This window comes from Anguilla rostrata, chromosome 9 (assembly GCF_018555375.3).
Source record: "Anguilla rostrata isolate EN2019 chromosome 9, ASM1855537v3, whole genome shotgun sequence".
Taxonomy (NCBI): Eukaryota; Metazoa; Chordata; class Actinopteri; order Anguilliformes; family Anguillidae; genus Anguilla; species Anguilla rostrata.
Window position 1 is genome coordinate 1,946,397 of NC_057941.1, and position 17,827 is coordinate 1,964,223.

Below are 17,827 nucleotides of genomic sequence, written 5' to 3' on the forward strand. Positions count from 1 at the left end.
ATCACGCGGTCTCTCTGCTCTGCAGGGACGAGCGGACAAGTTCTTCACTCTTTCACAAACGTCTCCAAAACAGCACGTATAAAAATTAAATCCTCTTTGGATTCTCCACCTCTCATCGTCCAAGGCTGCTGTTCCTTCTCATTCTTGTAAACAGAAATACATCGATTTGGCTTCTTAAAAACCACACCAGATAACTGACCTCAATTGGCAATTCGTTGCATCGATCCCCCGCGAGTGTGCCTGTTTTCAGCAGTGAACTGGTGTTTTCAAATCTGAGTTTTAGACTGTAGCCTGCCAACGCTGTATTTCCATTTCGAAAAACTGAATCCATCAAAATGTTGACCGAATTCTGTCCAAAACCCTCGTATGTTGTCCTTGGTTAAATGAAAATTAATTGCTTCCTTCGATCAATTTTAACCCTCATAATTCATGCCATTGAATATTTACGATACAGACGAGGGTTACCTGTTTAAATTAATGTTCCTCTATACCAGTGGTATCCACCGTTGTTCCTGGAGATCTACCGTCTTGCACGTATTCACTCCAACCCTAACAAAATACGCCTCATTCATCAGCTAGAGATCTCATTGAGCTGCTAATTAGTAGAATCAGGCATGCCAAATTAGGGATGGTGTGAAAACCTACAGTATGGTAGATCTCCAGGAGCAGGGTTGGTTACCACTGCTCGGTACGATTTGTGGGTGTGATATTAATATTAATATTAATATTAATGACTGGAAATGAAATAAACAGGTCAGGAATGCTTGCCAGACTCCTTCAGAAACGCGGTCCGGTTGCGTTGGAGTATGGGGACAGTGCAATGGAAGCGCAGAGCGCTGGGTATTGGAGCAGCTGAGCGGGTTTGGTGTGAGCGGAGTGATGAAGGATTAGCGGTGACGGCGGTACGCAAGCGCTGCGGTCAGAACACGGCGCAGTGTACGAAACGTTCTACGCCCCAAAATGGCGTCGTGAGCACGCTCTGGCGGGAAATGGGGAACGGAGTCCAGCAGGTTATTTGCAGGCCTGTGCAGCTGAGGTTTTCTGCGCAGATTTCCCTCCCGCTACCCCACCTCCACCCACAAAAAAAACCACACGGGATGAGTAACCTTCCCCAGCTGTGAGTGCCGCTCTACAGGCGTTTATCTCCAGCTGTCCGGTCTGCTTCTCAAACCCTTTCATTCCAAGTGAGATGATCGATCAGTTCACCCTCACTTTACATGGTGCTGATGCATTCACCTGGAAATGCACACACTCTCTCACACACACACACACACACAGTCACGCACATGCACATGCACGTACACACACATACTCAACCTTAGTTGTTCTCTCTGTGAAACCCAAAGAAAGATTAAACCTTTTTTTTAACTTCAGCTCTAACCTTTTTAAGGCTTTAAGACTTTTTTGCGCAGTGTTTGTGTTTTTGAGCTGCGTGGCAGGTTGGCGGGTTAGCGGGTTTGACGTGCGCGTTGTTGACCCCCCCGCAGAACCTGAAGCGCGTGGCGGAGGTGTGGATGGACGAGTACGCCGAGTTCATCTACCAGCGGCGGCCCGAGTACCGCCACCTGTCGGCCGGGGACATGAGCGCGCAGAAGGAGCTCCGCGCCTCCCTCAGCTGCCGGAACTTCCGCTGGTTCATGAGCGAGGTGGCCTGGGACCTGCCCAAACACTACCCCCCCGTGGAGCCGCCCGCCGCCGCCTGGGGGGAGGTACGTACCCCCCTCACACACTGCCCCGTCCCCCCTCACCGCCCGCTCCCCCCCCACCCCACCTGTCCTCACACCTCCCCGCTACCCCCCCCCACCCCACCGTCCCCCCCACCCCCCCCTCCCACCCCCCCCCCTACACCCCCACCCCCACCCCACCGTCCCCACCGCCGCTCCACCACCGTCCCTCACTGCTAACCTCCCAGCACCCTCAACGCCCCACAGCATTACTGGATCTTATAAAATCTGCAGCACTGTCATAAATATGAGTGTCGCAGCATTACTAGGTGTCATAAAACTCTACAGTGCAGTTATAAATACGTTATAAACGTTTATATGATGACGTATTTGGGCCCACAGAAGTGTTCTTGCTCACCTGTGCCTGACAGGTATGCCCCCCCACCCCCCCAGCCTTTTTAATCTGTTTTTGCTTTCATCTTTGTACACAGTACATGTACTCTACCTAACCTGTGCTAACACGAATGGCATGTTTATTTAGTTAAACAGGTACCTCTGCTGATAGCCTTCTTATATAATTGAAAATGTATTGTATTTGCTTAAACTGGTAAGTCAGCTGATGGTCCTTTGGTTAGATAAGCAGGTGGTTTTGTTGAAAAGCTCTTTTATTTAGCGAAACTGGGAGGTCAGCTGATGGTGTTTTTATTTACGTAAACAGGTTGGCCTGTCGGGGAAAGCAGGGAGGCTCATAATAGGCTGGCAGGTCACCTGCAGTGGGACATTGGGCAGCCCTATTGGGACTCAAGGGCAGCCATATTGGCGTCAGTTGGGTGCTTTATTGAGCTCAGGGAGTCAGAAGCCTTTGTGTTTGATGGCCGAACGGCGGCTGGTTCTGCGGTACTTTGTGGCCATTATGGCAGTTTTATTTATTTATTTTCTGCTTGTTCCTGAGGGAAGAGTGTTCCTCTCTGTCCCGTAATCCCCCCGCTGCCAGAGATGAGCTGGCCCTCGCCGGTCTGCCCGCTGAGCGCTGAGCGCTAAGCGCTAACCGGGCCCCGGTGCTGTTCCGCGCCAGGCGTCTGGCAGGAGCAGCGCACGGGTAGTAAAAATAAAGACAGTCTCGCTTTATTTCTCCTGTGGCTAATAAAGCTCCGGAACGGAATCTACACCAGGGGTAGCAACCGTAACCGTGCCAGAGCCCCCCCCCTCGCCCCCCTCGCCACTCCCCCCACCCCCCCGCACATCGATGAAATCTGGGTTCACTCTGGGTGTCGTCGTTCGCTGCTTTTGCTGAAATTGGTGAAAAGCCAAACGTTCCGGTTCTTTTTGGCAGTGCTGCTGTTATTTGCCGTTTGTATTTGTTAAAAAAAAAAAGTTCTTCTGCAGTTCTGTTCCTTTTCTCTGTCTTTTTTTTGTTTGTTTTGAGGTGTCAGGTTGTGCAGGTGGTACATTTTTTTGTAATAAACAACATGCAGAGATCATTAACACATGCAGAGATGCAGAGATAGTTAACACATTTTCCCAAATATTTTTTAAAAACAAGTGTTTTGCATGCTCTCCTAGGTTTTTTTTTTTTTAAATATATTTTGTTTGTTTTGGCTCATTATAGCATAGCAGGTAGCTTGGAAACCAATATTTTGTTATATTTCAAGTGAAATTACAGAGATAAACTCATGCTAACGGTAATACTTGTACCTTATCAGCTTTGTGTGATTTGTTTGCCAAGTCAGCACTTCATGTTGGCTTTTTATGCAGAGAGCAATTAGCCTTAACTTTGAATGTGCGTTTGTGTGCGTGTGTGTCATGCGTGCGTTGTGGTGTGTGTGCGTGTGGATGCGTGTGCGTGCGTACCTGTGTGTGTGTGCGACTATGTGCGTGCTCTGTCGTGTGTGTGTGTGTGGTGTGTGGTCTTGTGTGTTGTGCCGTACTCTGTGTGTGGTGTGTGTGTGTGTGTGTGCGTACGTACTCTGTGTGTGTGTGTGTGTGTGTTTTCCAGCTGCGTAACGTGGGCAGTGGCATGTGTGTGGAGAGCAAACACTTCACCTCCGGGACGCCCATCCGCATGGAGACCTGTCTGAAGGGGCGGGGCGAGGCAGGGTGGACCCATGGGCAGGTGAGGCGGGGGGGTACACACACACACACACACACACACACACACACACAGCACGACGGGTGCATGCTGTCCTAATCATCAATCAGGGGATTCTGTTCCATATTCTCTTCACTGGTGGTGACTGTATGCACATACAGGCTAGCACTTACAAGCACGTCCAGCAGCTGGCTCAAATTCCAAAGCTTTTACATCGGATTTCTTTCTTTGTTCTTTTTTGTTATTGGCATTGCTGACGTGCTTTAGTGAACAAAACACAGCTAATGGTGTATCTGTGGAAATACTCTCAGTATTCAAGGAACTGAAGGCAATTTCATAAACAGTCTGAAGGAGCAGAACCTACAGTCATGTGTTATTAATTTGCGTTATATGTTTACAGTATGCTTCGGTGATTCTGATGATTAGTTATAGGGTGTTACGGTCAACACATTTGCTTTTGGAGAAGCTTATTGATAATCACTCAAAGATTCTGTGAGCTTGTGTTCAATGGCAGGCATACTACAGTATGGAAATGGAGATTCTTCTGCAATATGCCCCTGCCCCCTAAAGATGCCCCTCCCCCTAAAGATGCCCCTTCCTCCCCTAAAGATGCCCCTCCCCTTCCTAAAGATGCCCCTCCCCTTCCTAAAGATGACCCTTCCCCTCCTAAAGAGGCCTTTCCCTCTTGAAGATGCCCTTCCCCCTACAGAGGCCACTCCCCCCTGCCAGAGGCTCCTCCCCCCTGTTAGAGCTCCCCCCCTTTGCTGGAGGCCCCTCCCCCCCGGTACTTGCTTGTCTCAGGTTTTGCAGTACGCAGCGTTGTTGCTGCTGTAGTTAGCGAAGTTGGGCCCCCCCCCGTGCGTGTTCTAGTTGTGGTTTGTGACCTTGACGACCCCCCTGTGTGTGTTCCAGGTGTTCACGCTGGGCTGGAGGGAGGATGTCCGCGTGGGTGACCCCATGCACACAAAGAAGGTCTGCTTCGACGCCATCTCCCACAACAGCGCCGTCACCCTGTACGACTGCCACGGCATGCGGGGCAACCAGCTCTGGAAGTACAGGAAGGTGAGGCGCTGAGGGGGGGCGGCCTCGCGCCTCGCACCGGGCCCTGCCAAAAACAGGCTGGTCCTGGTGGACTGCTTTGCATTTTACCCCTCTTCCTTACGCTGCCTCAGGGGGGCTGTTCCTTTACAGTTCACTGTACAGACCCCATGGAGATGATTTCTGATCAATTTGGTTTGCTTGTTGAAAGTGACCACAGAACTGTGGAAATTGAATCTGTCTGTCTGCCTGTCTCTCACCTTCCCTCCCTCCCTCTCTCTCTCTCTCTCTCTCTCTCCCTCTCTCTCTTTCCCTCTCCCTCCCTCTTTCTCCCTCCCCCCCCCCCCTCTCTGTAGGATAAAACCCTATACCACCCCATCAGTAACAGCTGCATGGACAGCAGTGCGGCTGATAAGAAGGTGTTTATGAGCACGTGCGACCCCAGCTCCCCGAGCCAGTGGTGGGCGTTCGAGAAGACCAACGGCACGGTCCTGGAGCAGTTCAACCACAGCGAGAACTGAGACCGCAGCGGCGCGCCTGCACCCGGGAGTGTGTGTGTCACAGCGTGGGGGGTGGGAGGGAACGGGGGGGGGGGGGGGAGGACTTATGCCAGTTTTACGCTCACGGAGGGACGGGATGACGCTGAGGGGCGTTAAACGGGCAGACCGGTCTGGACTTCACCGGGCAGAGACACGCTGTGGCGGGACGGGGCGGTTTCGGAGGAGGCGGGGCTTCGTACGGCAGTGAGGTCACACGTGGCGCGGCAGGACACCGCGGCGTCTCCCGGTCCCACCCCCCACCCCCCCGACCGGCCGGCCTACAGGCCAAGTCTGCCGTTTCCTGGCAGCTCACTGATGTCACTTCCTGTACGTCTGCCTCAATTACACTCGGTTCCAAGTCCCACGCAGCACCCCCCGCCCCCCCTTCTGTGTCATCACCCCCTCCTCCCCCCCCCCCCCCCCCTTCTGGTTTGGTCTTAACCCGCTGTGGATGAAGGAACACCTTGAACATGCCATACGTCACGCAGTGGGCATAGCACATACTAACGTCCCCAAAAACACGGACATTGGGAGACGGCTTCGGCTTCTCTTCTACGTTTATGCTGGCCGTTCGTTTGATTTGTAGTAAAACTACTAGGCGAATATTTTTGAAATGACTGTGCAATGTGTCTGGATTCACACCAGGGTACACGACCGATCGCTATAGGATGCCGTTGAAGCGTTGGCTATGCGGTGCAGTCATGAGGGAATTGGACTTCAGCTCGGAAGGTTGCGGGTTCGAATCCCTGGTTGGGTTCTGCTGTTGCGGCATTGAGCTGGCTAATTTGACTACTTCGGTAGGAGGGAAAATTGGATTGGAAATGAGTAGGAATTGTGAATGTTGTGGCGAAATGTGTCTGATTATTGTTTTGCACAGTGTACGTCTGTCACTACACGTCTCCGCCTATCAAATAAACGGCAAGTTGAGAAATAAGTAGCCGGGCCGTCCCGGGGAATGGCGGCTGTGTCCCGGCAGGCGCTCCAGATGAGGACGTCTGCCAGGCCAGTGAGTTTGTGAAAAGATCAAATTAAGTGCTGTAGTTGATCCTAGACTGGTTTGCTGGTTTGGGACATGAATTTGTTTTTGTTTTTTTTTGTTTTGGGGGGGGTGGGGGTGGGGGTGGCAGAGATCCAGTGCAGGGGAAGGGTTCACTGGTGATGATAAACTTGAATGAAACATTTAGTGCCTTCCTGGAAAAAAATTCAAGAAGCCCAACCAAACCAAATCTCTCCCTGCAAGTTGTCAAGTTAAAGAATGGATGTGTAAATATCCACCAGCCTTTTCTCCATTTACCTTTTATCTGTATTGATACAGAATCATGTTTTGTTTTTTTATTTTTATGAGTAGTTTGCTGTTCTTGAAATGTGTTCCCCAGATAAGACAAGCGAACATTGCTCATATCAATCAGGGCTCCGATATAGCTTTCTGCCTGCAGCAGATGTTGCTGTATGTGAACCCTGCTACACGGAGTTATTACATAACTGTGAACCCTTTGTGCAGTAATACGCCGTGTAAACAGGTAGGAAGTGTCCCAACTTAATTGGTGCTCATTTCTTTTCTTTTCTTTTTTTTAATGTTTATGGGGTGTGAGGAGATCTTACTGTCGCAGGGCTGTTCAGCCTGGCGTACGTAAGGCTGGGTTTATAGATGTCGTCTCTCTGTGCCGTTTGTGATGGGTGATTTTGAGCATTTATTTTCTGTGTACTTTAATTATTGTTCTGAAAAATTGCAATGATTTGGGCATCATTATTTTTTATGTTCTGTGGCTATGCATTTCTTTTCTTTTTTGTGAACTAGACTTGGCATAGATTCACCAGCAGCTGGAGAGGTCCCCTTTAGAAGGGAAGGGGTGTGTGCGTGTATGTGTGCGTGCGTGTGTGTGTGTGTTATAGACTGGAGAACTCTCCTTGGTTTGTGTGTGTGTGTGTGTGTGTGCGCGCGTGGGGGGCGGGGGTGTGGATGTGGGTTGCGGTGTGGTTGTGGGTGGGGGTGTGGGTGTGAGTGTGCCTGCGTGTGTGTGTGTGTGTGTGTGTGTGTGTGTGCGCGTGTGTGTTTGTTTGTTTGTGTTTGTGGTAGACCAGCATGGCAGCGTGTCTAATGTCTGCATTCTGAAAGAGAAGTGTTCTCTGTGGCCTTTTCCACTCAAAGTAACTAAATGTATGTTGCTGCGAAAAAACACGTGGTTTGGTTCTCTTAAAGCCTGATTACCCCTAAAAATTCTAATCCTATTGGCCAAAATTACATGATTTTTCTGATGGAGAGTAAATGATCAGAAATGACACGCACTGATCTTTTTTTCTTTTAATTACTCTTTACATATGAGAGAGAATTGGCAGTATTTTTGGTGGGAGGTGCTTTAATGAAGAAATTCTGCACTTTCACACACGCAGCACATGCATTGCCAATCGTTCGTTCATTTCTGAAGTATATTTAATTGATAAAGATCTTATTTGTGTTAAACTGATGGTGTATGATATATGATATCAAATGGGGCTTCTGAAGTCACCAGTTCAAATCAAATGTACTTGATAAAATTGAATCAGATTTTCTCATATGGTATATTAAGGAACCGCAGGTTGTCCAGTAGATGTGTAAAAGGTTAAATATTGAAAACCAAAGCTTTTCAAGATTGAATTTGATTAAAATAGAAGACCTGATGCTGATTGGTGGCGCGGTTTTTTGCAGTGATATCTCTGTCTTTGATTGCGTCACCCACATTTTTCAGTGTGGTGTGTCAGATGTTTGTTCTTATTGTCTTTAAAAGGGTGTGTACAGCGGATGTCAAAGTACAATGATCAAGCACTAACAATAACCTTTCAAAGGTCTATTTTTTGATGCAGTTTGTTTTCACGTGCTCTGTGTGAGTTTGTAATCAAAGGGAAGGGTTTGCTGGATAGATGGCTGAGGTGAAAATGAAGATGATCCGTTGGAATGTTTATGGGCTCACGTTTTAAGCTGGCCTTGTCGATTAGCCCCTGGCATCAAGTCTGTGGGTAACACGGCCTAAACAACATAGACCTGACTCACAGACTCATAGACCTGACTCACAGACTCATAGACCTGACTCACTGACTCACAGACCCGACTCACAGACTCATAGACCTGACTCACAGACTCATAGACCCGACTCACTGACTCATAGACCCGACTCACAGACTCATAGTCCCGACTCACTGACTCATAGACCTGACTCACTGACTCATAGACCTGACTCACTGACTCATAGACCCGACTCACAGACTCATAGTCCCGACTCACTGACTCATAGACCCGACTCACTGACTCACAGACCCGACTCACAGACTCATAGACCGGACTCACAGACCCGACTCACTGACTCATAGACCCGACTCACAGACTCATAGACCCGACTCACAGACTCATAGACCCGACTCACAGACTCATAGACCTGACTCACTGACTCATAGACCCGACTCACAGACTCATAGTCCCGACTCACTGACTCATAGACCCGACTCACAGACTCAAGACCACACTGACTACGACCCGCGACTCAATCAGACCGCTCACAGACTCATAGACCCGACTCACAGACTCATAGACCCGACTCACAGACTCATAGACCCGACTCACAGACTCATAGACCCGACTCACAGACTCACAGACCCGACTCACAGATTCATAGACCCGATTCACAGACTCATAGTCCCGACTGACAGACTCATAGACTCAATCACTGACTCACAGACCCGACTCATAGACCTGACTCACAAACCCGACTCACAGACTCATAGACCCAACTCACTGACTCATAGACCTGACCTAGCAGGTCATAGACCCAACTCACAGACTCATAGACCTGACTCAAAGACTCAAAATGGGGCTCGTTTGTGATGAGCTGCAAAAAGTCTGTCTGTGAAATGAACGTGGCGTTTTGAGATGGTCATGCATTTATTCTAGAATGCAGGAGAGCACAGTTCAGCTGGGGCGGGATCTTGCAGTGCAGGAATTATGGGTAGAAGCCCTCCTTCGTTTGTACATTTCCTGTTTTAGAAAAGTTTTACTTGTGGAAATAGTTGTTTGTTAGGCTATAGGAATTTTGCTAATTGCATTGAACTCAGAGAGCTTACTGAATACCTAGCCGTAAAGGTAGTGCGAAGAACCTGTATTGCTTTACTGTACTTTGATCTTGATGTCCATTGCACATGTTTTTGTGATCCAGCCCGAGTGTCATTTTAGTTGTGATTTAAGGTGCAAGAACATTTTTATAGCATTGGTTATAAATTACATACGCATATTTTTTGACAGTGCTAATTCTTTGATAAAGTGGTGGAAATGAAATAATTAGCCAAATTGTGAAAATTTCCTTTTTTGATACCAGTTTTTCATTTTGAGACCGTTATTGATAATTAGCACTATGCTGTGTACACGTGTGTGCAATTTGATGTTTAGGAAATCCAAGTGTACATTTTGTATCTCATAAATATCCAATATTTTTTCTACTGACATGACTGTAAAAATGTATTTAGATATTTAACAAACTACAACTAAACTGGAAATGTACAATATTTTTGATGAGATGTAAAATAAAATGTTTCTATATTTGAATGACTTCGCCTGGTTTGTGAGCTGGTAGATATCAATGCACCACACCATTTATTATTTATGTAATTCATTATATTTTCCATTAGTTAAATCAAACCCCGTCTGGGTTTGGCTTCAGAACGTAACTATCTGGGACACCATCGCTCTACAAACATATTAATGCTCGTGATCTATTTTGACGGCTTGCTTCAAGACCTGTCTGATTCGGTAATTTGCCTTAATGACTTCTGGATTGATTATTATTAAGTGTCTGAAACTAGTTCTGTCCTTGTTAATGAGGTACACGGCTTTTCTGAAATATATAAGCAGTCAGACAACGGCCTCTGTATTCTAGCAGTTGCTGGAGAGATGAATTGTATTGCCGGACCGAACTGCAGTAACTTTTTTTTTTTTTTTTTTTTTTACCGTTGTGGAGGGAAAATAGGATTCAGGGAGCTCTCGTTCTACGAGCGGCAGTTCAGTCATGCATTTTTTAAATCCGTCCCCCTCCGAGCGGCGATTAATGAAATCGGGCATTAGGCTGAAACGCTTTATCTGCAAACATGAGCTGTCTGGAGCGCGTGCCCCGAGTCGAACTCGCGTAGAAACTCCAGAGACGACTTTACAGGAACGTTTTTTTGGTTTGTTTTTTGTACGACTTTACATGACTTTTTTTTTCCAAACAATACTGAATATTCAACTTTTTGTTAAATGAACTGTAAGGGATTCAGCTTCTTTCTTTTTTTTTACTCCATTTTGCTCATGATATTGTACCAATTAAGCTTTGAATGACAAATATTCTTGAATGACTTAAGAAATATATTTTGATGGTTTTATTGTCTTGCATTTTTGTACTGTTTACTGATCTAACTTCCTACCTTAACAATACTTTAATAGCATGTATTTCCACTTTTTAATATCGGATTTCTTTACCAATGACTCTAGCGCCCTCTTGTGATTTGAATGGGGAATGGAGTCCTTTTAACTCTCAGAGTCGACAGCACTGGGTGTGACTCACTTTGGACTCCTTCAACTAATTGGTGAGTGCCATGACAATTGACAATGTCGTGGACAAAGGATCACTCTTGGGTTGGAACTGTGGTGTTATAATGCATTATAATGTGTTATTGATTCTCACTATCTCCTGGACATCTCCACTCCAGTGGTCGACACTATCCTGACCAATCAGGTTTAACCAGCTGAAGAATCCCAGACGTTCAGATAGCGGGGGGATATATCATCCCAAAGGGAACCCCCCCCCCCCCCTTGGGCACGGTGGGGACATTTCCGTTTCTGACCTGGCCTGGTGTCGCTTGCTATCTAGATGGGAACAGACCCTGTGTGTACTGGTATTTATTCCCTTTGAATACATTATGGATGAGGAGAGGTAAGTGCTAATGCCATGCAAGGGTGGAACTTTAGGGTTTTTTGGCATTAGCCAGCTGGGCTAGTAGTCTGAAAAAATGGGCAAATAAATTTTTATCTATCCCCGCTATAATTTAGCCCTGATTATCAACTCAATAAATTCATGGTTTTGACAACAAAAAAAGTTTAATAAAAAAGGGATGGGCAAGAGGCAGACTATAATGGGGAAAAAAGTTAATTTATTCATATTGACAACCTTAATGACACAGATCAATTTTATGTGATAGCGAGCAGGATTCAGTACATTCACACAGATCAATTTTGTGATTTAGGGCAGGAGTGGCCAACCCAGGTCCTGGAGAGCCGTAGGGTCTGCTGGCTTTTGTTTTTACTCAGCACTTAATTGATCAATTAAAGCAGTTGATTACACAGTTAACTCACCTCACCTGGTTTATTTTGTGTAAGTGGTTGTTGTATTTAAGGTGAAAACCAAAACCCGCAGACCCTGCGGCTCCCCAGGACCGGAGTTGGCCACCCCTGATTTAGGGAGTGTTGAAAGTGTTCAAGGATTAAATTGTTCATTAACGATTTCAAAATAATTGCATTTTCAATGTGTACACTAATTAAAAGCATCCTCCTCTCTTCTTTTTCTTCTTCCCCCACAACTCCATCCTCTTCATTCTTTCAGGGAAGCGAGGATTAAGTAAAATATGTTTACTTTCCGAATCCAGTGGTTCCAACAGTCAGTGCCCTTGCTAAGATGTTCAGCATGCTGACCACACAGTATTGTGTGCTAAAACCCCTCACTTAACCTACATTTATAATGTGACTTCATTTAATAATTATTATTAGAAATGAAAATCAATTAAATCACCAAATTCATTAACAGGTCGGTCGAACAGTAACCCGGTGTAATTAAACAACGAGTCTAAACAAACTCTATATCAGGTTTTAAAATTAAATCACTTTTCTTACATGGAAAAAATCTAAACTAGAATAATGAATTTAAATCATACATTCATTATTGAATGTAGGCTTACTACTTATAATTTGCAAAAATAAAGACATTAAACCAGATATTAAGAGGGAACATATGACATTGTACATACAGTCAGGTCAACCAAAGCGGACTACTTTGTAATAATGTAATATTGTATGGATCATAAATAGGTTTTTCCTATCTGAATATATAGTCTCGTTCTCTCTTTCTCTCTTGAAGACCATAGACCAGGGGTGCACATCTCCAGTCCTGCAGGGCTGATTTGTGTGCTGGTTTTTGTTCCAACCGACTACCATTTCTTACCGCTCTATAAACTACACTGCTTCACTCCTGTACTTGAGCACAGTACAGTCTCTAGGATACACTTGCAGTCCTGCGGCTGTAGCTGGTGCTTATACACACCTCAGATCAGGATATGATTGGGCTAACTAAATAAATGTTGGCAAACGTCCGCACAAAGTCCTGAAATGGATTGGCCCTTGCTGTGCACCCCTGCCATAGACATAATCTGAACCACAGACATAATCTAAACCACAGACATAATCTAAACCATAGACATAATCTAAACCATAGACATAATCTAAACCATAGATATAATCTAAACCATAGATATCCGACGGCTCTTCTTCGGCGGCCTCCTCCTCCCCGCCGGCTCTTTCTGTACGGCGCGTTCGCGGCGTCCGTCGGCCCGGAAGAAGATGGCCGCTGGTGAACGCATCGGCACAGTCATCGGGTCGTTCAGCGTGCCGGAGGTCCGTCGTTCTCTCCTGTCTGATTCCATCGTCCTCGTGGAGTTACGGAGTCGGACACCCCCCCTGCATCCCCCCCCCCAGCACTCAGTTGCCATAAGATGGCAGGGTGAGGAGGAGGAGGAGGAGAAGGGGGAGGAAGGAGGAGGAGGGAGGAGGAGGAGGAGGTCAGTAAGGGCAGGCAGGTTCTCGATGCCGCTGATTGGTCTCAGCCCTGGAAGAGCGGAGAAATGCAGGGGCTCTCTCTCTTCAGGGCTGTGCGGTTCTTTGCTTCCTTATGCAGCGTGGTGGAGATATCTCTACACGCAGGGGCACAAACCATCTCAGGGTGGTTGGGGGGCGAGGGTGAAATCTCCCTGAGTTGAGGTAGTAAGAGAAAAAAAGAGTCTTACTGACAGTTCAAAAGGGTGCTTGTGGTTAGCGCAGGTAGATAAACCACAGATGTTTCGCTTATTAGTAAAAACAAAACTTATACGTCCTTAATCGCGTGCGCTCCGGTTCATCTACACAACGTTTTTCCCAGTTAAGTTTTTCTCTTCGACCTCTTTTCACTGAGATTTACCACCAGCAAAAGGTGTGTTCTCATTTTAAACTTCCCCAGCACCTCAGCCCTGTGATGGGAATGGGGGGGCGGGGGGGCCGAGGGCGGAGGAGGGGGTGGGACATACCGATGTCACGGGCTGTTGTCTGTACATCGCCGTCTTCACCCCAAATCCAGGAGGATGACACTGCCTCCCCAGGACTGCGCCCTGTATGAGAATCCTTCTGGAACTTTCCCTCTCCTCTCTCTGCCAATCCGAAACTGAGGACCTGGACGGAAATTAGTTTGGGGACTGAGAACACATCCTTAATGATCAAACGGCTACAGTGCTGTGATTTATTAAATTGTTCGCATCATACCGATTAAATTAAGCATAATAAGTGTGCATGTTTAATATAGGTGTATGCTTTTACTGACTGTATATCTTACTGAAAAGAGAAAGAAGAGCAGATAAAGCACTCTCAGATAAATTAGGGCATACGTGACCAAAGACGTGTGAATACTGCAAGCTGTGTTTTCACAGACAAGCAGAAGTGTTTCTGTGATTCTTCATCGATATGCGCTATCTGCAAGTGCCCTTTTGAACTGTCTTTCTTTCTATCATCTCAACTCTGGGGGATTTCTTTAATCAACAAAGAAGTGCTGCATTGAGAGCTTTATTTGAGTTCTCCCTAGGAGTTCTTTTGCACTTCATCTCTTCATGCTGCACGGAAAAAAAGAACCCTTGCAGCCCTAAAATAGAGAGCAGCCATTTTACATGAAATAAGCTAATATAGCTGCAGCTTGCATCTTCCTTACCGAGTCTGGTACTCTCTGACCTCCATCTTTGGGCTCCTCCAGTCCAGTCAGCACATCAGCAAAGGCTGCAGTCCCTCCTCTGAATAAGCCTGGATGGCCTGGTCAGGTGCTCCTTCATGAAGCAGGCACAAGCCATGCCCGCCTTTGACTTGGCCAGCTTGAGGAAGCCAGCCTACTCTGGGTCATTGCTCATGTGCACTTTTTAGGGGATCATAGCTAAAAATGTACACAATCGTCACTCACTGAACTGTGAAATAAATCATTGAGGTAGAGCAGAATGACAGACCTGCTCAAGGACCTCGGAGCCGCAGAGGAAGTAGTCCAGGGCGCTCTGGTGATGTTCAGTCCAGCGGATGCCACCCCTACGTGTTGGCATGAGAGGCCTCGTGCCCATGTTTCTGTGGGCAGCTTCCAAGCTGGAAGGGCACAGTGGGCTTTGGTGATGAAGAGCGTTGAGCCCATGTAGCGGTGTGTCCAGGCCTTGCTGGGGGCGTAGGCCTCTGATGGCTTCTTCACAGACCAGCTCCATCCAGTGGGCCATGCAGAGGAAGGCAAACAGGTGAGGTGTCTTCAGTCAATCAATCAGTCTTCTTGTCTTCTCTTTCAGCTTGGCAGCAACTCCTCCCCGTCATAGGGTTGCCAGATTTAGAATCTGAATTTGAATTTGAAAACATTCCAGTCAAAAACCAGATGTATGACAACCCCACGCATGGGCCCAGTCATGCTGCCCCAGCACTCCTGAAAGCCCCCAGCTGCTCCTGCCCGCCAGATAAAGCCTGAAAAAAGAGATTGCGCAAGAAGACAAGACTGAACAGTACAATCATTCTATTTGCACTACATTCACACCAAGTATTGTTTTGGTCAAATTATTATTCTTTTTAGGTTATTCATTTTACATGCTGTGTATAGCTATGGTCCTGCATTTACCTTTAATATAGTTGTACTCTGTTGGGTGTAAAAATGATTGATGGATGTTGGCTCATACTTACCCATTCAAATACTTTGAAAGGCTGACCTTCCCTTGCCAATGTGTGGGCATTTCTGAGGAGTTGTCCCATTTTTGTGGCTTGGGACACACTTGTGGAAAATGACCAGTCTCCATTTAGAGCTGCACAGCTTCTTTACTCTGGGGGAGGGAGCCAATACAAGGGTTTTTTATTTTTATTTTTTACAGTATTTCTGTGTATATGAAAAAAAATTCCCCTAAGTTGGGATAGTAATATAAGATAATATAAGATAAGAAACGTTATTGTCATTGTACTGCTGTGCAAGGCAACAACACAACAAAATTACGATAACAAAGTAGAAAAACAAAGAGTGTTATCAACCGCTCAAGGGCACTTGTAGTTCACGCGAGCATGCAAACAACAGATATTTCCCATATCAGGGAAAAACACATTATTCACACATCTTAAGTCATGTATCCATTAGTTCATCATAAGGACAGTGGTGTTTCTGTTCTGCTTTCTCTTCTGGGTGAGTTAGTCAGCTCATAGCAAGAGAAATCACGACGCTCACCCGTTTTAATTTGTTTGGTGCGTTGAAACCAGTGAAATATCGTCAATTGAAAAGACATTGGTTCGCATTCAAAAAATGTCTACAAAGCTTAAAAAAATGTCATTATTTTTTTTATTTGTTTTCTTCAATGCAGAATCATGGACACAAACATTTCGGCATGTTGCCGTCTTCAGTGTGCAGGTACAATGATTAAGCCGTTCCACCAGAATGTCTTATTCATTCTGAACCAGTTTCTTTTCAATTGAATTACAGTCAGCAAAAGCAGATATTCATACTGAACTTCCACACGCTTATCGTGTCAATTAGTTCCTCAGCACTGCGTACGGCCACAGGGGCGAATCTGAGCGGCCAAATTTACTAAATGATTGATAGATTTCTCATGAAATTTTATTCTTTCATCCGTAGGGCCTTGCGTACGAGGGGTGGAAGTAACAAACACTCAATCGATTAATCCATCCATTATCTATACCCGCCTTTTCCCTGGTCAGGTTCGCACGAGGAGCTGGAGTATATCCCAGCATGCACTGGGCGAGAGGAATACACCCTGGACAGGTAGCCAGTCCATCGCAGGACACACACCATTCACACACACACCTAGGGGCAATTCAGACTCTCAGATTAACCTAACCTGCATGTCTTTGGACTGCGGAGTATGCATGTCGCTTGATGTTAAATGTTAATCAAATAAATGTTAAATCAAATGCTGAATCAAAATGCGAATTAGATGTTGAATCAAATAAAATGCAATTAAATACCAATCTCACCATTCTGCAGCGACGACTCTCTCTCTCTCTTCCCTTTCTCCACTTCTCCAGAACCCCCTCTCTTTTTCTCACACTGAGCTCTTGTGTGGGATTGGGGTAAGAGCCTGGAACCTTTCGCTTCATGGTGCAGTGGTGCAGTCTGCAGGCACGTCCCCATCATCGTCTTCTAAAATCCTGGCGCTGAGTTTCACCAAGATGTGCCTCATACTGAGGTGTGGCGGGTGAGAGCTTTAATGGTCGTCAGATGAAAGGGTACCCTTCTCACAGTCACCGGCTTCCCACCTGCAAACACTGCCAACTGTGGCGTAGGGACGTGACTGACCAAGCCGGACGTACTGCCTCCAGGGATTGAACCCCAGTCTCTGCTGTGGTAGGCGAGTGCTTATACCTCTACCCAGACGGCCCATGTCCAACCAGTGAATTGAAATGTCATTCTGTCGCTCCACCAGTCAGGAGTGGTAGGGACAGAGGAAGTGTTGCTTAATGTCCAAAGCAGAGCACTGTTTATTTAGTTCCTTGATTATTTTTCCAGTGAAATGAGGGCCCCTGTCACTGTTGATGTTTCCAAACCTACAAAACACTTCTTTCAACAGTACTTCTGCAACAGTTCTCTCAGAAATAAAGACCAAGGTACACAATTGTAGTAAAAACTGTCTTAAGTACTAGTGACAAAGCGTGTACCTTCCTAGAATGGTCCCTTTTGTAAAGGTAGCTCGTACCTCAAGGCTGCACATGAAGGTTGTACCTTTCTAGGTACTGAATGGTACCTTTTTTTCTGAGAGTGTAGCATCTGCTTTATGACGAGGGAAGGCTTCAACCCATTTTGAAAACATATCAACAATTACAAGCACATAGTTAAAACCAGGGCATTTTGTTATTCTAAATGCAATCAGAATATTCACAGACAGTCCCCAAAGGGGGAGGATGTGCAGCTGACTCAGTCTTTTGAGCTTTGCTCATGTTGTGCTGTTGACAGGATAACAATGTTGTTTTACGACTGTGGAGAGTCCGGGTGAGTATCCATCTCAGTTTATGGCTGCAGTCTTCCCACCTTTGCTCACATGTGCTACTTCATGTGACATGTGAGCCAGATGGGGGGGGGGGGGGGGGGGATTATAGGCTCACAGTGCGTGCTTCATTGACAGTGAGCGAGATGGGGGGGGGGGGGGGGGATTATAGGGTTCTGAGGTGTGGCAGGGTGGCGGTCCCATGGGCA

At 46.5% G+C, this 17,827-nt stretch overlaps 1 protein-coding gene and 1 long non-coding RNA gene across 3 annotated transcripts in view; one reads left to right on the forward strand and one right to left on the reverse strand.

Annotated features, from left to right (window-relative positions):
* The window catches only part of LOC135262642 (polypeptide N-acetylgalactosaminyltransferase 10-like), a 63,055-nt gene extending 54,351 nt beyond the window's left edge, over nucleotides 1-8,704 (forward strand). The window contains exons 9-12 of the mRNA XM_064349711.1: nucleotides 1,488-1,709; nucleotides 3,661-3,777; nucleotides 4,666-4,815; nucleotides 5,148-8,704. Coding sequence (XP_064205781.1) covers nucleotides 1,488-1,709; nucleotides 3,661-3,777; nucleotides 4,666-4,815; nucleotides 5,148-5,312 — 654 coding nt within the window. The 3' untranslated portion in view covers nucleotides 5,313-8,704. The remainder of the gene's footprint in view (nucleotides 1-1,487; nucleotides 1,710-3,660; nucleotides 3,778-4,665; nucleotides 4,816-5,147) is intronic.
* Nucleotides 8,705-11,808: 3,104 nt separating this feature from the next.
* Nucleotides 11,809-17,229, reverse strand: LOC135262644 (uncharacterized). Of its 2 annotated transcripts, none has more exons than XR_010332252.1 (5): nucleotides 16,612-17,229; nucleotides 15,319-15,455; nucleotides 14,330-15,105; nucleotides 13,659-13,800; nucleotides 11,809-13,204 (listed from the first exon to the last, which is right to left on the reverse strand). It is a non-coding gene; the product is annotated as an uncharacterized LOC135262644 (long non-coding RNA). The 2 variants fall into 2 exon arrangements; XR_010332253.1 differs by having other exon boundaries at nucleotides 11,809-13,346.
* Nucleotides 17,230-17,827: the final 598 nt, after the last annotated feature.